General features: G+C 43.4%; 2 protein-coding genes and 1 pseudogene across 7 annotated transcripts in view; 1 reads left to right on the top strand and 2 right to left on the bottom strand.

Annotated features, from left to right (window-relative positions):
* LOC148027211 (small GTPase-like protein LIP2) overlaps positions 1 to 20,702 on the top strand; it is a 62,637-nt gene that overhangs the window by 28,991 nt on the left and 12,944 nt on the right. For all 6 annotated transcript variants that reach the window (XM_087691754.1, XM_087691755.1, XM_087691753.1 and 3 more), the window contains 3 exons: positions 6,256 to 6,554; positions 6,696 to 6,749; positions 6,858 to 6,985. In XM_087691754.1, the coding sequence (XP_087547880.1) occupies positions 6,256 to 6,554; positions 6,696 to 6,749; positions 6,858 to 6,985 (481 nt within the window). The remainder of the gene's footprint in view (positions 1 to 6,255; positions 6,555 to 6,695; positions 6,750 to 6,857; positions 6,986 to 20,702) is intronic.
* On the bottom strand, positions 8,093 to 11,159 carry LOC148027213 (uncharacterized). Its single transcript, XM_087690657.1, has 3 exons — positions 10,849 to 11,159; positions 10,553 to 10,800; positions 8,093 to 8,127 (listed from the first exon to the last, which is right to left on the bottom strand). Exons 1-3 carry the CDS (start codon positions 11,145 to 11,147, stop codon positions 8,093 to 8,095), a joined length of 582 nt encoding a protein of 193 aa, XP_087546783.1. The 5' UTR covers positions 11,148 to 11,159.
* On the bottom strand, positions 18,876 to 19,379 carry LOC148027212 (uncharacterized; annotated as a pseudogene).

Genomic DNA, 20,702 nt, shown 5'->3' with positions numbered 1-20,702 from the left:
TGGAGCAGTGGTTGCACCCTCATTAGTTGCTTTTCTACATTTAGCAGTCATTGAGGACTCTACATCGAAGATTTTTGATGCTGCGATGACAACTTCCCAGGCTCGAGAGTGGATTGTGGATAGTGGTGCCTCATGGCATATGACTCCTTCGACAGTTGGTGTTGCCCATTTGTGACCCTCGCGTGGGCAGATTCTCATAGAAGACAACTGTTCTGTGTCTATTGCTGCTCGGGGTGAGATGTAGTTGATTCCAGATGGACGTGGTGGTACCCACACTTTTGAGGTGTTGCATGTGCCAGGTTTAGGGTATCATTTGCTTTTGGCACATAAGATTTGTTCTCTTGGTCTCTTGGTGGAGTTTGATAGTGATGCTGTTCGAGTTTTTGATCGTGGATTGAGGAAGGTTCTCTCTTTAGGGTATGAGAAGAATGGCATCTACAAATTGAAGTCTTCTTCCACTCTTATCTCTCTTCTTCTTACCTGACAGAGTGCAAGCTATGGCATGTTTGGTTTGGCCACTTGAACTATGAGTATCTTTGGAAGGGGTCGCACAAATCGCTTGTTCGAGGTTTGCTGGACATAGTGGTGAGCCAGCAGCCACGTGTAGGTGTTGCATGTGCCGGGTTTAGGATATCATTTGCTTTCGCTACATAAGATTTGTTCTCTTGGTCTCTTGGTGGAGTTTGACAGTGATGTTGTCCGACTTCTTAATCGTGGATCGAGGAAGGTTCTCTCTTTAGGGTATGAGCAGAATGGCATCTACAAATTGAAGTCTTCTTCCGCTCTTACCCCTCTTCTTCTTACCTGACACAGTGTGAGCTATGGCATGCTCGGTTTGGCCACCTGAACTATGAGTATCTTCGCAAGGCGTCGCGCGGATCGCTTGTTGAAGGTTTGCCGGACATAGTGGTGAGCCAACAGCCATGTGTCTCCTACATTCATGGGAAGCAGCATAGGGATGTGATTCCCAACAAAGCTTCAAGGCGATCTATTTCACCTATGGAGCTTGTATCTACGGATCTATGTGGCCCGATGAGGGATGAGTCCTTGAAGGGGAGCTTGTACTTCATGTTGATCGTAGATGACTACAACAGGATGACATGGGCCTACTTCTTGACATTGAAGTTGGAGGCTTTCTCCCACTTCAAGGATTGGCTTCTCTTTGAGGAGAACCGATCAGGCCGGAGATTAAAGATCTTGTGATTAGACAAGGGTGGTGAATTTGTTTCTAATGAGTTTACTCGATTTTGTGTAGATAAAGGCATTCATCAAGAGTTTGATAATATCAAGACTCCTCAAGAGAATGGCGTTTTGGAGCGGAAGAACTGAAGTGTAATCGAAGTGGAGGCTTTCTCCCACTTCAAGGATTGGCTTCTCTTTGAGGAGAACCGATTGGGCCGGAGATTAAAGATCTTGTGATTAGACAAGGGTGGTGAATTTGTTTCTAATGAGTTTGCTCGTTTTTGTGTAGATAAAGGCATTCATCAAGAGTTTGATAATACCAAGACTCCTCAAGAGAATGGCGTTTTGGAGCAGAAGAACCGAAGTGTAACGGAGATGGCACGTACCATGATGGAGCATCAATAGACACCTCGGTTTTTATGGGTCGAGGCAATGGCTACGGCAGTCCACATCCTAAATCGATCCCCCAGTTCGGCCATTGATAGGATTTCACCTTTTGAGGCTTACTTTGGGACTAAGTCTGATATCTCTTATTTCAAGATCTTTGGGTGTGACGCCTATGTGTACATCTCAAAGACGCATCGTGACAATTGTGAGGCAGCTTCCCGACGACAGGTCTTTGTTGGCTACAGCTCCTAGTCCCAAGGTTATTGCTTGTATGATCCCGTGAAGCGGGATGTCTACACGAGCCGAGATGTGCGGTTCGTGGAAGTTCCGGCCACAGAGGGGGGTGAGGAGCACCCCATACTTGGAGATCCAGGGGAGAGTTTGGCTCCCAAGACAGTTCCTTTGGAGCCAGAGCCTCTTGATGGAGATTTTTCTTTAGATTTCGAGTCTTCTTTTCCACGGCCTACCCTAGTGGAGATCCCGCCGGTGGATATACCCGAGTCTTCAGTAGATGGGGAGTGCCGAGGAGAGATCCGGCCTCCTCGTTGGGCCTGTGACACACTCCGTGATTCATGGATTGAGGGGGTCCTTGAGGAGTGGGAATTGCAGGATGGACCGTGGAGGTCACGGAGGCATTGGGCACATTCTTTGGAGCTTGTTTGCTCTAACTACTATTTGATGTCGTGTGTTATGCAAGATCGAGAGCCTGCATCAGTGAAGGAGGCTTTACAGTTTGATCATTAGCGGAAGGCGATGGAAGCCAAGTTGGAGGCTATTGAGCGGAGTGGCACTTGGTTCCTTGTGCCTTGTCCCTCTCATAAGAAGGTGATTGGTGTCAAATGGGTCTTCAAGGCCAAGTACCATAGTGATGGCTCTTTGGACAAGCGCAAGGCTTGCCTTGTTGCTAAAGATTTTCACAGCACCCAGGTGTTGACTTCCATGATACTTTTGTCCCTACAGCTCGCATGGCGAGTATTCGTGCTATTCTTGCCTTGGCTGGTCATAGGAGATGGTTCGTTTTTCAGTTGGATGTGAAGTCGGCCTTTTTGAATGGTGATTTGAAGGAGGAGATCTATGTCGAGTAGCCTCTTGGCTTTGGCTCCTCAGATGGGCATGTTTACAGGTTAAAGAAGGCCTTGTATGGCCTAAAGCAGGCTTCGCGTGCTTGGAACAAGAAGATTGGTTCGTTTCTCCAGGCCACATTGGGATATCGACGCTCTAGGGCCGATCCGTAGCTTTATGTGCACACTTCCGAGGGAGGTCGTGTGTTGTTTGTTTTGTATATTGATGACTTGATTATTGCAAGTGCTCATTTCGAGAAGGTTGAAGAGACGAAGGCAGCTCTACACTAGAAGTTCGAGATGACGGATTTAGGACTTCTCCATTTCTTTTTGGGCCATGAGATTTATCAGTCTCAGAGGGGGATTTTCATCTCTTAGCAGAGATATGTACAAGAGCTTTTGGTGACTTTTGAGATGGAGGATTATTGGTCCATTTCTACTCCTATGGATCCGAACTAGAAGGCCACTTCACATGTCGCTTCTCCTTTGGTGGATGCTACTCGCTACGGTCAGCTGATTGGCTCATTGATTCGGCTCCTTAACACACAGGTTTATCTATGTTTTATTGTAGGTTTCTTGGTTGGGTTCATGAATGCACCTCAACATGTGCATTGGCAGGCTGCTCAGAGGATACTTCGGTATTTGAGGGGGACCTTTGACCTTGGGATTTTCCATCCAACAGGTACATATGCTTCTGATCTTGTTCTTGCAAGCTGGAGTGATTCAGATTGGGCTGGCGATGTGGATCAAAGGTGGCCTACTATAGGTTATTGTTTTACCTTGGGTGCTGGTGCTATCTCTTGGAGTAGCAAGAAGTAGCCCACAATAGCCCTATCTTTGACTGAGGCAGAGTATCGGGCTGCGTCTTCTACCACATGTGAGGCCGTGTGGCTTTGGCGGTGGTTGGAGGAGCTTGGCTGCCCCTAGACTCGTCCTACTATGTGGTGCGACAATGAGAGTTGCATTGCTTTGGCACGGAATCTCGTATTTCATGCCCAGACGAAGCACATAGAGATCCAGTATCACTTCATCAGCAGGGAGAAGCTTCTGGTTGCAACCATTGATGTGGAGTACTGTAAGACTATAGACAATCTTGGAGATTTGTTTACAAAGGCACTTCCCTAAGCTTTACTTCGACATTCTAGATCCCTACATTTGCTGCCTTGTCCAAGATGGGCTGTTTTGGATTTGGATACACATATAATTGCTCTCTGTTGGTCACTGTTCCAGGCTTTGTGTGAGGATTGGCAGCCATGGTCTTTGATTGCTAGGTTCTTCCAGTATTAAGCATGGGAATACTAGAATTTCTGCTTCATGGTGGCATGTCGTTAATACTGAATAGCCTCTTCATACTAAGTCTTCCATGCTTTTGAATCATTTGGTCCTTTCTTGGAAATCGATCCTTGCTAAACCTTCTTGGCACCCACCTCTGGATTGGGAGCCAGCAAACTCCTTGAGAGCTTTGGGAAAGATGAGGAGGAGAGTCACTTGTATGCCCTAGAAGGTATTTGGATATTTCAATACAGAGGTCTATACATTTCCTTAACCGTGATGGTTCATGGGTTTATCTACATGTATGTTCTTGGGATGTAAAAAATTTACAAGTTGAGTTTTTGAGTTGTAGGGTCTGCAGTTCTGGGTCATTAAAATTGGTGCTGGATAACAATGTTTTGCAATATCTCCAAGACTTATTATTGCAGTGTCAAGAAGCATTGAGATAGGCTCCTCCTACATCCCATGTACTCCACAAGAGTTAGTCGGGCAGCCAACTCTCTCCTACAAACTGCCATAGTGGCAAGCTGTGTTACAATCTCTGTTTTGTGGCCACCATGAAGTCCCCATGTATAAGTTGGTTACCATGAAACACAACTGATGAAATGCAAAACACATTTCATGAGTGAAATGTTTCAACTTGGCTCGAAGCGCCATGTTTTGAGAATGTATTTTTTCACAAGAAATATAGACATATATAATAAAGTTGGCCATTTCATGTGGTGCTTCACTAGGGATCCGCTTGGAATGTTTCAGGCTGAGATGAATGTCTCAGGGCTGAAATGTCTTGGGGAGGATGTGTTCCCTGGTGACATTGTACAGTATGGCCTGATCCAGGCCTGTTTCACTAGGGATCCACTTGGAATGTTTCAGGCTGAAATGAATGTCTCAGGGCTGAAATGTCTTGGGGTGGATGTGTTCCCTGGTGACATTGTACAGCATGACCTGACCAGGCATGCACTGCTTGTAGAATTTCTAGCATAGGCCCAACTTTACATGGCCCAAACTCCCTTTGCCAAAAGGAAAGGAAGGTGGTTTTGACTTCTTCCAAAGCAGAGTTATGTAGTGCTATCAAGAGCTGCTCAGCAAAACATAAATCTACATATGAATTTGAATGCCTGAAAAATGCTGCAGCCTGAATTCCATTAAAATGCAGGAGTTGCAGTCATAAGAACCTCCAAACAGGTTATAAGATGCAGTCATGGGCACCTCCAAAAAGGTTACAAAATATTACTGCCCTGCTCTCTCTCTTAAACAGCAGAGGACAAAAAACCTAAAGGCATAGATATGCATGTCAAGATGAACACCACTATCCATGGCTGTAAATGATGGAGAGCGGAATGATGCAGGACAGTGTTACAATGAGGGTGAATGGATGAATCACTGTCACATGAATGTAAAGCGCTGCTATGGACAAGTTGATTACGAATGATTGGTTCCTTGCACGAATATTACCTCTTTGAGTTTTTGGTGATGCCTTTTGGCTTAACCTATATCTGACCATCTTCAGTAGGATGATTAGCAGGGATCATTATGAGCATTTTCTGTAGGATCTTCAGCTCATGGTGGCCAACAACCTCTACTTAGCCTAGATCTGCTATCTTGGTCACACCTTTTTCTATATGCAGGCATGTCAATCAGATAAAGACTAAATTGTTGCAACTTGTGCAAACAACAGGCCCAAGTGACTGGTCCCATCTTAAATTTGACTTGCTAGGGAGTCTTCTTCCTCTTCAGACTAACTTAGCTGGCAGCATTTAAGGAGTTGATGACTATCCACAGGCCCAATCCAATTATGCCCATCCTGCATATCAACAAGTCTTTTGTGGTTTGTATGGATGCTTCCAAGATATGTATTGGTATACAATAATGCATTAAAATGTCCATTTGATGGCTCACGAGAAAAGAAGCCCACACCACAAAGCAGAGATACTTCGATCATGACCAGGATTTGGCCATGAAGCCCTTACATCAGGTCATAGTTGGTCCCAGCTGCAGAGAGGAGTAATGGCAAGAGGAATATATGGGAGCTTAGGTTGCATTGGGTCAATGTTCTTATCATCTTTGTTTGTCAATTATATCATTTGTAACTTCTAATGGTAGAATGCAGCTATGAACAGCTGATCTTTGTTTTCGTTTATTAAGTATGAGTACTAGAAAAACATGAGCTATTGTGGTTGGCAATGGTCATTAAAACCTGCATGTCTTGGGTATAAATTTAGAGCCTATCATTTTTCAGTGTATGTGTTTATGCCATCATTTCCTAATCAAAGAAAGGATCTAGAGTGTGTAGATTGCATGATCTGCGCAAGTTTGTGAAGTGCATGATTCTTCATCATGGTATGGTTTACAGGGATCATTTTTGTACATGACCTTTCCCAGAAAAAAACAAAGGTCAACCTGCAGAAATGGGCAACAGAAATATCTATTTGTGGAACCTTTTCTGCACCTTTGTCTGATGGCTGGATAGCTGGCATACCTGTGCCTTTCCTTATAATAGGAAACAAAGCTGACCTATCTCCCAAACTGGGGGGAAGCAGTGGCAACCTTGTAGATGTTGCTCGTCACTGGGTTGAGAAACAAGGCCTTTTGCCAAACATGGATGAACTACCTGTAACAGAGAGATTCCCTGGAAGCGGGGGACTTGTTGCTGTAAGCTTTATACTTCTGTCTGAAAGGACCTGATCACTTTTGTCACATGCAATCAGAAAGGGATTTCTAGCAAGGGACATTTCTTTCAGTTATAGACCATGTAGACTATATATGCTGTTGATTGATTGTCTGTTATGGCAGTCTGCAACAGAAGGGCGGCTGGATATGCAAGCTATTGAAAAGTTTTTCCAGAATGTGAGGGATGCTGTAAAACTTATGCAAGAGCACAAGCAAGTCTGTCTTGTTGCCTCACAACTAGCTAATTATGATGTTCTTTTTGTTATGGTTTAATTGTAATTGTAGCTTATTATGAGAAGATATTTTGGAGAAGAGAACACAAAAGCACATGGGCCGGCTGGCACCCGGAGTTCAACTTATCATTCTATGAATAACTTTTTGCACGAGGATGCTTCAACTAGCAGCTGTGAAAGGTAACATACTTTGACTTCTAACTTTCTCATAGTTTCTCTGACCTTTTCTCAAAGCAGACCTGTTTTTGATATCTGGATAAAGGCATAGTCATGAACACTCCATTTTGAAATAAAAAACATGACCTCATTTAATTTCAGACATTTTTATTCATTGCATTGGCATTCCGTAATTTAATCAGAAAACATTTTTTGTGAAGGCTGTTGAATTACAAACTTTTGAGATGTAGCGACAGCCTTCTGGCCAGCCAATGAAAGACACAATGAATGGAAGGCATATATACATAAGAATAGAACCTGAGCTAGCAGAAAGAAGACACATGCTGAATCATATTGTGGAGGAATTACAAGTGTAGCCATTGGTATGAAGTGGGTCTATAAGCTGACAAGGAATATAGATAGATCCATTGACAAGTATAAAGCCAGGCTTGTGGCCAAAAGTTACGCACAAAAGAAAGGCATTGACTATGAGGAGACATTTGCTGCGACATCCCGCATGACTACCATTCGGTCAATGGTTGCTTTGGCTGCCCATCATGGTTGGACTATGCATCAACTAGATATTAAGACTCCAAAACTAGCACCTCTTTTTTTGGTATTTTTTTAACTTGATTGCTAATGGAACGAGTACAAGCTAAGATTTACAGTCTCCTTTGGTGTTCCAAAAGCCTCTTTGTTGTAGCAACAATCAACAATCAATTTAGGCCAATCGCCCCTTGATTTTTCACCCAAGACTTGCACAAATGGAATCTCCAACTAGCCAAATGCTGCTCCAAATTACAATGAATGGGCTGGCATATGAACTCCTTAATAATTACACAAATTTTAGGTTCTGAATTTTGGATACAATGCCTTCACCAATTGGGATGGGTCTTGAGGTGGCAATCAGATCCTAATTTTAGCAGAAATTTAGGATTTTACAGCAAAGACCTCTCTGTTGTCCACCAAATTTGGTTCAGATCTACTCAAAATGAATGAGAAATGCTGAGATCTCTTGAGAAAGGGTTGGAGAAGGTGAGAGAAAGCCAAGAGGAGAGAGAAATCTGATTTTCTTTGTGAGCAAACCCTAAAATTTTGCATGCTGCCTGCTCGTTCATGCATTTAATGCAGTCACCGACTGCTAAACACCTCCAAAATGCTGTCACCTGAACAACAATGCTGATGCCGACCCCTGGAAAGTGACTCCTTGCTATCCTTTGCCTATTGAGGCGCCTAGATGACTGTCTTCTATAGCAAATTGTTATTCTTTAATTAGAAAATGGGCCAACAGCTCTTTCTCTCCCCCAAGTTGTAAACTAACTAAATGACTGAGACCCAAACCCCAAAAACGTTTTCTCAATTTGCATAGGCATTTTTGCCAAGCGGCAACCTTCTAAACTTATTTTTTAGCATTATCCACCCGTTTAATTAATTTTTAGAGTTAAATAATCTTGAAAATTAATTTCAGCCCTTTTGATCTTGCCCAAAATTAAATGCCTATTCATAATTAAATTGTCTAGGCTATTTGCAACTTTAAGTAGTCCCCAACCTTTGTTGACCTTTAGACTAGTATTAATGGATTGATTAATGCTAGTTCCTAGTGTCACCATCGATACTTTTTGGCTAAACCACTGGCCTAGGGTCCAATCGGATACTGATTGACCAACAAAATCTAGTCGACATAACTTATCACAACTTTTGTCTTTGACACCCCTTGCATCCTTGAGGTCCTTGGCTTGTTATCATGAAATAACTGCCATGTGCATCACATGTGCTAAACAACCTTACATGTTTGATTAATAACTTAATTAGATGTTATTAACAAGATTAAAGCATCTTAAAATTCCACGTCTGCGTGACATAAATAGAAGTAAATTTTCTATTCGGCCAGCCATGAGTCCTTTCTAGTCTCTCAATATTCATCATTTTCCCTTTGAAAGGTTTTGATGGAATTGAAGTAGCAGTGTATCCATGGCCGCAGACACAAGTAAAAAATGAGGGGTGTGTAACTTGACAAGTAGTTCTTGCATGTATTTGAGTTGAGCTTGAAGAGATGCCGCTCGAGACAAATCTTCTTTGGACATGAGGAAAGAAGATTCTTCAGGGGGACACCCATGTGTGGTCTAAATTGGAAGAAATCAATCTGACAAACATCCTCCATATGTTAAGGGTCACTTGTGACAGGAATCTCATTTGAAGATATGTCACAAGAAGACCTAATGGTAAGAGGAGATAGTGATGGTGAGAAGAGAGAGAGAGAGAGAGAGAGAGAGAGAGAGAGAGAGAGAGAGAGTGTGTGTGTGTGTGTGTGTGTGGAAGGAAAAAAATGGTGGTTGCATTGCAACACTTCAATAAGTAGCAAGTAAGGGGAGAAAGAAAGAAAGAAAGAAAGAAAGAAAGAAAGAAAGATATATTAACGTCTGCATAAGGCCAATGTGGCCTATGAGACAAAATCCAGAGTACATCCATGTCTAATGTCATCTCATGAGTAAGGTAAAGATAACATTACAAATAAGTGGGTGGCCTATGAAACAATATTGAAAATAACTATATGATGGGACTATACTAGGGTTGGACCATGTGTAGTGTTATTTCATCGATAGAAAAGAAAAGGAAAGGAAAGGAGAATCAGATCTGATAGAACCATGTACAAAAGTGTGGTGGGGACTATGGGTTGTAGCTGATCTCAAGATCTGCACATGATCTCAGCTATGATGCGGTCCCTAGCTGCTTCACTGATATGCCTAGTGGTGAGTCTGCGGTGTCTCGTGATAATGGCTCTAATCCGACTGTGGTGTGGCCTCCTCGGACGTGGTCCTGGTAGACGCAGTCGTCGTGCTCGACGAAGGGAAGTGGCTCTATCGAATGTGACACCACGGTATGGCCTGTAAGGTGTCTGGTGGGGTGGCTCTATCTCTGCTAGGTTGGTAGTGTCAGTAGGGTCGGCTCTGTAGAAGAAGTCTGTCACTGCTCTCTGTCTGTGTCCCTCTGGGTGAGCTGGCCTCCTGTCTCGCAATAGTGCAGTTCGGCGCCTCTCGAGCTCCAGGAGGAAAAGACCTAGGCATCTCTAGTCCTCGTACTCCATGACGCGACGAAGGGGTCCAAATCCATCACGGAAGAGGTAGTGGTACCGTCCTCATATGTCATAGTATACTGTGCATCTGCATATGTAGTGCTCCTCCATCTCAGGCTCTCGACCACAGAGCTGGCAAGTCCTATCCTTTGCTAGGGTATTTGTCCATCTTCCTGTCTCCATTTGAAGCCTATGTGAGGAGGTGCGAATCTGTCGCATAGCAACCCGTACGCTATGGGAGAGATGGGTGTTCATATATGCTGGCCGAATAGTGAAACCATCATCAGAGAGACACAAGAAATGACTCCTGTAGAACTCCATCCTCGATCCTAGAGGGAGTGGTGGATGGATCCATGTCCTTGCTGTCTCAATCCTCAAGATATCAGCTCTGATCACCTGGTTCAACTCTGATCGGCTGAGAGAAAGTGTAGGGCAGTCAAGGCTATAATCCAAAGGTGGAAGACAGTCAATATCTAAACCATGTAGGCTCATCCAAATAGTCATCTGTGAAAACCAACATTTCTTCTCGCCTCCAGCTGCTAGTTGTCTAGATGAGGTTAGTGCCAATCTAGAGTATCTATGGTGTGGAAGTTCCCATAGTCTGTGCCAAAAGGTCATTGCCCTGAAGAGTGCCTTCGTAACTATGGGTGTTGCCCCTAGCTCTGCTCTGACAATGGGATGTGGAGTGGAGGGCTTACTCCTAATCATGCATGCTATCATCATGATCAATGGCCTTTCCACGCTATCCCAACCATCATAATAATCCCTCTCTATTCCAATCTGATCAGTGAGTGGGCTAAGACGCCTGTGGTACAAGCTGCAACCCCATACCTCTGCTCCATATAGTAATGTAGGTGTGACTAGGGTGTCAAACAACCAGAGTTTGGTGCGGGGCTCTTGGAACTGTATGTAAGCACATTGACTCTCGAGTGCCCCTAGTGCTGCATATCCACATGCCAAACGTGCCTCTGATGCCCCTCTCAACGAAAAACGTGGGCCAGAGAAGGTGACTCCCAAATAGACATATTCCCTCACATGCTCCAGTATGTCTCCCCCAAATGTGAACTGATACATAGATCTAGTCACCCATGTTGCTGAGGTATTGAAAACCATGGTTTTGGTCTTCCCAAGGTTCACTGTGATGTTTTTATCTCTACAGAAGATGTGCAAAGCATCTAGATGGCACTGCAATCCCTCCGATGAATCTGAAATGAGAACAATATCATCTGCATAAAGTAATATCGGTATCAGCACCCTTGCCAGGTTGGCTCCAGCTCCTCCTCCTCGGTCTATGTAATCAGACACTTCATATATGTATAGACCAAACAATGTGGGTGAAAGTGGACATCCTTGCTTCACTCCTATGGTACTGTCAATCCTCTCTGATAGCTCCCCAGGTGCTCGTACATGACGTGTCACTGCCTCATGCAATGCATAGATACCCCATCGTATACCCTTTGGTACTCCAATGTCATGCAATCTCTGCATGATGCGTGTATGACACACTCTATCAAAAGCTTTGCGAATTAGTATGCTTCTTGAAGTCCTTGAATGCATCAAACACATCATCCTTATGTTTCAGTATGTAAAGCCAAGTATACTTGCTGTTGAAATCATCAATGAAGGATACATAATAACGAGCACCACCAAATGAAGCATTATGAGAAGGACCCCATACATCTGAATGTACCAACTGCAAGGATCGTGAGCTATTCCATACATGTCTCATAAATGGAAATCGTGCTTGCTTTCCAAACTGACATGCATTACATACATGTCCAAAGTCATGATACTTGAACTTAGGCAGCCCAAGCACAATCTCCTTCTGCTGCATAGATTTCAGCTTTTGTACATTCACATGGCCAATCCACTTATGCCATATCTCAATATCCCGTATAGCACCATCATCATGTGCAAATAGGGTTGCTTTCAATTTTGGAATTGACGCATCAAGAGTAAACATTCTGCCATCTCTTTGGCCTCTAGCAATCAATTGGCAACCATTACCATATTCTTTAACAAAGCATCCATCTCTATTAAATCTCACTTGAGATTATGTTCTGCCATCTATCCAACTGACAAAAGATTCTTGGTTATTGTAGGTACATGTAGTGCATCATGCAAACTCTTTTTCTTGCCATCAGGCATCAACAAAGATACAACTCCTTTATGTAAGATCCTGGGGTGGCAAAGAGGAATGCCAATGTCGATGAAGTCCGTTGATGAAGACCGTCGATGAAGAAGCTCCTCACAATCCTGGGAAACCCCCTTTGAAACACTAGGGGCAAGGGAATCCATAGCTGCATCACCAAGATTGGCCCCCCTCTGAAAGGGATGGAGGGAACGACCAAAGGAGAGGGTGGGGGTGTTAGAGATCATCCCTTGGACATAGACATTTTCCTCTTTCAGGCAGTGTGCAGAGTAGTTCAGGGTCAATTTGTGTGCCACATCAACAACAGGGTGCCACGTTATCATTTCTGCCAGTTCAGCAGTCACACGTGTGGTGGGAGATGATGTTGCAGATGCCACGTGGCAGAGGACTGTGTAGTCGGACAGAGGCTGAGCAGTCGGACAGTTTTTTATGCAGTCGGCTGCATTTAATGCAGCCGACCTGATGTTGGACATTATTTTTTCCTTGGCTATATATAGCCAGTCTTTTGGCACATTCTCATTCATTCACATGCACTCTCAGTAGTTTGTGGAGATCAGATCGTGATCAGGCCTTGCTGTCCTCGAGGTGTGCTCGTGTGGTGACATCATCGAGGAGGAGATACGCAGACATACACACTGCTCCCGTGTACAGAACTGCATTTCTTTGTATTCAGCATACTTCCTAGTGTAGATCTTCTTGTTCTCTCTCTCTCTCTCTCTCTCTCTCTGTGTGTTCACTTTCTCTCTCAGTCTTGGTTCCACGCTTCCGCATGGCTGCACTCTGACATGGTATCAAAGCGGTGAAGACGGATTGACTGAGTAAAGAACCTACCTGAAGAGGAGATTTCAGCGCGACAGAAGGTTGTGTTTCGAGCATTTGAGAGCAAGCGGGAGGGATGTGCATCGGAACAAGGCTGAAGCAAGCGTGGGCACGCGGGAAAGGAGTCTAATTGGTGAATTTGCTGCTGTTTGCTGCTTTTTGAAGAGGAGGAAGGCTGTGTTTACGGCCTTCAATTGCAGATTTTACCTTTTCATCACCTCCAGCAGTTGAAGAAGATTCGGGAATCGAAGACAAGAGCCCTAGCAGGCTGCGTTTTCACAGTCAGAGGGGGTTTCTTTTGCGTTTGTGCAAGCATTGGAAGTAAAGATGTCTACAGAGACTGATGTGCAGTTCCAGGCGATCATGGACGGGAAGGTGCCTGTCCTACTGGCTCTTCCATCAGATGAGAAGCTTGATGGTGACAATTACCGCATCTAGTGCGTGATGATGTTGGCCATCCTGGAGTCTTATGATTTGGCAGGGCTTGTGATGGAGGAGATTAACTGGCCCTTGGTGAGAGATGAGTCCAAACTCTCTTCAAATGCTCGTGCGGAGTTGACCAAAGCCAGCCTCATTGGGACAAACTTAATGCTAGGATTCATTCTTTTCTTTTTCTGTCTTATACTACAGTCGTGATAGCTCACATGGAGCACTTGACGGTGGCTCGAGAGACGTGGTTGGAGCTCGACTAGATGTACAACCGGATGACCCTGATGAAGAGGGTTTCTTTGGAGGTGTAGATGCGGACGTTGTTCGTGAATAAGTTTTCTTCACTTCGAGAACACATCAATAAGCTTCGGCAGCTTCAGATGCAGGTTCAAAATGCAGGGAAGCCTAATGGCGATCACTTTATTGTCCTAGTTGCTGCCACGATTCGGTACCTTTTATTCTGCTCTTATTGCATCAAGGCGGGAGTCAACTCTTCGATGGGAAGAGTTGGTTTCTATGGCCTTGGACCAAGAGGAACAATTGAAGGGACAGAATGCTTCCAAATCGGAGGCATTGGTTGGTCAAGCCTCTTAGAAGAAGGGGAAGGACCAAAAGAAGAAGAAGGAAGACAACAAATCCAAGAAGGACAAAGAGAAAGAATCGACATGCCATACTTGTGGTAAGATCGATCATTGGAAGAAGGATTGCCTTGACAAGGATAAGAAGGACATCAAGAAGAAGGATCCTAAGGTTTCTAGAGCGGTGGCTGCATCCTCATCAGCTGCTTTTCTATACTTAGCGGTCATTGAGGACCCTACACCGAAGACTTCTGATGCTGCGATGACAGCTCCCCAAGCTCGAGAGTGGATCATGGACAACGGTGCCTCACGGCACATGACTCCTTCTCCCATTGGTGTTGCCCATTTGCGACTTTTGCTTGGGTAGCCAACTCTTTTGTGTCTATTGCTGCACGGGGTGAGATGCAAATCTGTGGGAAAGTTGAGCATCCATGTATCTCGGCCTCACTATGAGACCATCATGAGAAAGTGGAAGAAGTGACATTGGTATTGTGCCATTTTCGTGCATAATGGGAAAGGGGGCTTGAACCAAGTCCTTTCTGTCTCCACTTTAGTGATGTCTGCTCTGATCACACTATTTAGCTCTGCACGATTGAGACTCAAAGTAGGGTAGTCAAGGTTGTAATTGAACGGTGGCAGTCTATCTGTACTCATGCCATGTAAGTTCAGTCATGTGCTCATATGTGCATACCAACACTATCTATCTCCCTCTGCTACAAGTTGTCTTGAAGACTCCAGAGCTAGTATAGGATATCGATCTTTAGGAAGCTGCCATATCCTCTGGAGGAAAGTAATTGCTTGGAATAAGCTGCAACTACCATGGGTGCAGCGCCCAATTCTTCCCGGATGATCTCTTGTGGTACTGAGGCTTTTGCCCTTATCATACATGCTATCATCATGACCATTGGTCTTTCCATATGTTCCCAGCCATCATATTGTTGTGCTTTTGGTCCATCGCAGTAGTCCATAAGTGGCATCTGTTTAGTATGATAAAGGCTTGGGCCCCAAATGGCTGCCCCATAGAGTAAAAGCCGCAATTTGGTAAGAGGCTCTTGAAACTGTATGTGTGCACTCTGCCGCTCTAGAATACCCAAAGCTGCATATGCCCATGCAAGCCTAGCCTCTGAAGTCTCCTTCCATGAAAATTGTGGCCCTTTGAAAGGGACCTTGAAGTATACATATTGTCTAACCATTTCCATAGGCTGACTGTCATACTTAAAGTGGTGCTCTGAGCGTGTCACCCAAGTTGCCGAGGTGTTAAAGACCGTCACACACACACACACACACACACACACACAGATAGAGAGAGAGAGAGGTGTGTGTGTGTGTGTGTGTGGGGAACAAAAAAAAAATGGTTGTTGCACTGCAACACTTCAATAAGTAGCAATGAGAGTGAGTCAGTGGCACGGGGGAGTGAAATTTTGATGCTTTGCTTAGAATTTGATTAAGGTACAACTTATTAATCAAACTTGTAAATGTGAGGTGCATGTGTTGTGCAAGTCATTCAAGTCACAATTGATAGGTTAGGGATCTCGTGATATCCGTTGGTGCCAAAGGCAAAGGTTGTAACAAGTTGTAGTTGACAGGAACTAAGTGGTACTTGGTGATAGATTTTGGCCTTGACCAATTTATTAGCCATGAATATTAGTGCTGTCATTAAGGACTAGGCATTAATTAATTAATTAATGCCAATCCAGGGGCTGGTAACTTCTTAGGAATACTTGGAAGACAAATTGCCTAGCCAATTTAATTGTGGGCTGGAATAATAAATTTTTTGGGCAAGAATTAATTGTTAAATTAATTTTCAGAATAGTTAGGCTGAAAATTGCTGGATAGATGTGGAAATTACTTAAAATAGGTTGGGAAGGTTCTAATTGGGGCTAGGAGAGAGAAAAAATTCAGGAGAGGACTATTGGGCTGTTGGCGATTGTTGTAGGGGGGGGAATTCCTCAGCAGACCTATTTGCTGCAGGCAACAATAGCACATAGCCTCCTGGCAGTAGGTGATAGCAGGGAAGTGCAGTTCTCAGCCTGTAGACAGCCTCTTGGCTGTAGGCAACAATTCTTGGGGCTGTTCCAGAGGGCAGCAACAGAAATCAGTTATCTTCTCATGATGAAGTCTGAATGTTCTCTCTCCACAGCATTCCCTCTCATCCTCCAGCCAATTCTCAATTTCCCTCAGCAAATTCCAGCAGTTTCAGCTATTGGAGGTGGACAGTTTAAAGATTCTATGCTGTAAACCCTAATTTACTACAGAAATTAGGGTTTTACAGCCACCTTTGGAAGTGTGCTTTCAATTCAGGGCCAAGAAATTGAATTTTAGTGCCTGAAATTATAGAATTTCTGGAGTTTCAAAAGACAAGCTTGGCAACATTGAATCTAGGGTTAAATTTGTCTTCTAAGGAGCAGAGTGAAGGCCAATCCCTAAGCAAACCAAGAGGCAAATTGGTTTGAAGGCTTGCCGGTCACTCTTGACAGTAAGAGGCATTTGATTAGAGAAGGAGATTGTAGAAATCTTAGTTTACTCCATCTAATTTGCAATATAAGTTAAAGAAATACCACAACCGGCACATGTTTTGTAATCGAATGGGTGGCGAGTGTCCAAGGATTCATTGATAACACTTCGATTTCAATTTTACTATTGTTAGCATTAGTATGATTTTTAAGGGGACTTTTGTGTATCCACAATCAAAGCTTATAGCCTTCGACCAAGGGGTAATTGCAAGGCAGTCAAAAGAGAATAGGGTGGTAGCATTTGATACACATCATTCCGTGCGAACTGGGAGGTTATTGTCTCCTTCTCGATGCTTGCCACCTACACTTGAAATTGCCAATCTCTAGCCCTGCACATGCCGCCTTGCATGCACAACTTGATCATGTGCCCTAATCCACTTGGCATTCTTGGACCTTCTTGGACTACTATCATGCCTAGGCAATCCAGCTACATCTAGAACTATTTCCCTACCTCGACATGAGTTTTAGTTGCAACAACCTATTGATGACCGTGCATGATGCCGGCCACACACTTAGGGTAGTACCCTTAGGCTACACTACACTAGTCTCATACTACTTAGAACTCTTAGCTCTTCAAGCTAATGAGTCAGGCCCATAAACTTTGTCCTTAGGCTTTCCTTCCTTTGTCTTCCGCTGCATTTACTCATTCGTATACTTGTTCGCTTTCTTTTAGCCTTGCTTTTGCTTTGTTTTCCTTTAAAGCATCTCACTACCAACCTTTGATTTTGTAGATTCTGATCTTTTTAGTGTAATGAGCACATCAATGTAAAGAAATACCCTTAACATAGAAACACAAATAGAAACCGTACGACAAAGCACAACTTGATAAAAGAACACAGTTAGGGTTAGGGTAACTCAGGGACAATGAACACAGAAAATAAATGAAGTGATGTGACGGCTGAATATACAATGCTCATGCAGCAAACACACTATGCAGTGTATGAATACTGAACCTTGAACTCCTGTATCTCAAGGATCAGGTAGGGGTAATGAGTTGGAGAGTGTGTCGTACTCCGAATGGATCCCGAATTGCGGCAAGGCAGCAATAGTACACGCAGCTTGTGTATGGTTGGACCTAAAGTAGATGGCAGTCTAGAGTGCAGTAAACACAAGTTGTAGAGAGAGAAAAACAGCAAACACAGGTTGTGGAGAGAAAATCAGGTGAATGCGGGTAGAGGAGAGAGAAAATCTGGTGTGATAGGCTGAGGAGAGAGAAAAGCAGCAACAACAAGGAGGAGAGAGAATACTGAGCAGGCGGCAGTTGGAGAGTGATTAGCAACAGTCGCTCTGCTGTAAACAACTGCAAATTGTGGGTAGAAGGCTGAAAACAAGGGCCAGATTGTAGATGACAGCAAGGGATAGCTGAGACTGCGATGTCCTCCGTGCAAGGGATGTGGGCAGTAAGCTGAAAACACTTGAAACTTGCAAAAACGGGATATATAGTTGAATGGAGGGTAGTATACCTATTTATAGAAAGTTTGGGCCCTCCTAAGTGGGTTTGTGCTTATAGGATACATACACTTTCTAGAAACGCATTTCTTTTAAATAAAAAAGGTTACTTCATTAATTAAGCATGTTTTGGGACTGTTTAAGTGAAGCTAATGCATTTTTAGCTTAACAAGTGCTCTTTGAGAGTGAAGAGATTGCTCTCACAACTCACAAGAGAAGAACTTGAAAGAGAGATTGAACTAGAACATGATTGTGAGATGACTTGATTATAAGAGAACTTGATTACATGAAAATGCTTACAAGAGCGTGGCTTGATTACAAGACAAGACTCAATACAAGACAAGACTAGAACAATTCAAAAACTAAAAGAGGACTTGCCTCGCAGGAGCTTCACAACTAGTCTTGGCAAGATTGAAGGGCTTATAGCCCAAGACCCTTGTTTATAGTAGAATTGAGGAGGCTATGAGGAAGCTTCTAGACGATGACATCATTGATAACAGAAGCATCATACAAGACAAGACTCAGTACAAGACAATAACTAAAAGAGGACTTGCCTCGCAGGAGCTTCACAATTAGTCTTGGCAAGATTGAAGGGCTTATAGCCCAAGACCCTTGTTTATATTTATAATAGAATTGAGGAGGTTACGAGGAAGCTTCTAGACAATGACATCATTGATGACACAGCATCATTGACGTAAGTGATGACATAAGCATGTTGATGTAAGCATTGATGCAAGCTTTTGCTAGCAATTTCCAAAGAATTATCTAGAAGCTTCCTAGAATCGTCTACTACTTTCTTGAAGCTTTTGTGTTGTGGAATCTTCTAGAGACTTCATGGAACTAGGGCTTGTACTAACTTGCATACAAACCGAGGGTAGTCCTTGCTTGAGCGTTCATTTCATTACCCCCCCTTGTAGCATCGAGTTCCACGAGGGGAGGTGGTGTGCTTTTGAATAGACCTTGGCTTGATTGGGTATTGAAGATGAAATTCATGAATCTTAAGAGGAGCTCTTTGAAGATATAAAGCTGGTTTCCATGTTCGTTCACTTGCATCATAGCCCTTTCAATGAATGAGATATTATAATGTGTCTCTTGAAATTCTCGAATCTGGGATTTTATCTACTTCATATTCTTGGTGATCTTCAACTATGATTGGAGGCAATGGCTTTCGTACTCTTTTAGGGATATTGGATGTATGATATGGATCCAAGATTGAAACATGAAATACAAGATGGATTTTCATGGACGGGGGAGCTTGCAGATGATAGTTGGCCGGATTTACTTAGCCAAGAATCCTAAAGGGCCCAAGTCGTTGAGAATCCAGTTTTTGGGAGAGACAAGAAGAACGTAGATCACATTGAAGAAGCCAAACTTCATCTCTAATTTTATATGATGGGTGTTGCATGCGAAGCTTGTTTGCATTTCTCTTATATTTCTCTTGAGCTTGTTTGGTATGTGCTTGCAACTCTTTACATATATCAAAGAGGTGTTGAGCTAGATCTGTAATAGTTGGATTATTTTGTTGTGATCAATGATGAGGGACTTTAGCTCGATTGTATGTGGCACAAGAACGCACGAAGTCCTTGACTAGTTTTCATACTTGCGGGCACCAAAAATCCCTTGAAACCAGCTCGATTGTCTTGTTAACCTCAAAATGCCATGTTGAGGGGAGATCATGTCTCTTTTTAAGTATATCCACTTGCAAAGGACCGGGAGGAATATAGAGGAGTCCTTTATAATAGAGCAACCTATCAATATCTTGGAAATCCCTTTGAGTTTGTTCTTGGCCTTCATGTAATTGCTTCCTCATGTCCTTGGCAAATGTGTCTTTTGTAATTTTCTTCTAGACCTTTGATAAGAATCCAAAGTCTTCTAGGGATTTCTTGATAACTACCCTTAACTTCAATTGCTTATGTTTCAAGGTTACTGAATTTTGTTGGTCATGGGTTTTGTCACCTTCTTTGAGATCGTTGAGATAAAGCATCTCGCTTTCCTTGTTGGTTGCCAGGCCTATAGGTAATGACAAAGTCAAATCTAGATAGGAAACTGGTCTATCTTGCTTGGCGACGATTCAAGATACGAGAATTGATAAAATATTTTAGATTTTTGTGATTTGTATAGATAGTGATTTGGAGATTTTTGTGATTCAAAGATGTGGAAGATGATCGCCAATTGTCGAGGGAGCAAGAACTTGATGCTAGGGAGTGATCCAGGCAGCAACGAAACACAAATTCAAGAGTGTTAGAGCTGTCAAACGCAAGAAGAGTAGTCTAGATGTGGACGCCAAGAATTAGGTGATGACGCCAAATGCAAAGGAAGTTCCCAGGTTGCAAAACACAAATACTTGGAGTGTGTCCGATTGAAGCAGGGGTAAAGAAGGTAGTCGTCATTTGCAGAATGTTGTCGCTAGGTGGAGGAAGTTAATGTGTGGCAGAGAGAAGGCCTCTAGATGCTAAATGCAGTAGCCAGCAAGTTGTCAGGTTGATGTGAGCTGATGCTAGTTAGTGGAGACAATCCAGATGCAGCAAACACAGAGAAGATGATGACGCTAGCTGGTGGAGATTGATGCTAGATGCAAGAAGGCCATAAATTACTATGCCCTCTATAAGGGATGTGGGTAGCAGTGGTGTGGGAAGATTCTCGAGGCGACAAAAGAAGAGACGTGAAGAATGACTGAAGTGGATATTGGTGACTGAAGAAGGTAGTAATGAATGAATGAAGTGATTGC

Source organism: Lygodium microphyllum, chromosome 13, assembly GCF_053477565.2.
Source record: "Lygodium microphyllum isolate KBCC chromosome 13, Lygodium_microphyllum_v1.1.10, whole genome shotgun sequence".
Lineage (NCBI taxonomy): Eukaryota > Viridiplantae > Streptophyta > Polypodiopsida > Schizaeales > Lygodiaceae > Lygodium > Lygodium microphyllum.
Note: the sequence above shows the minus strand (reverse complement) of the source record. Positions and strands in the feature narration are given on the sequence as shown.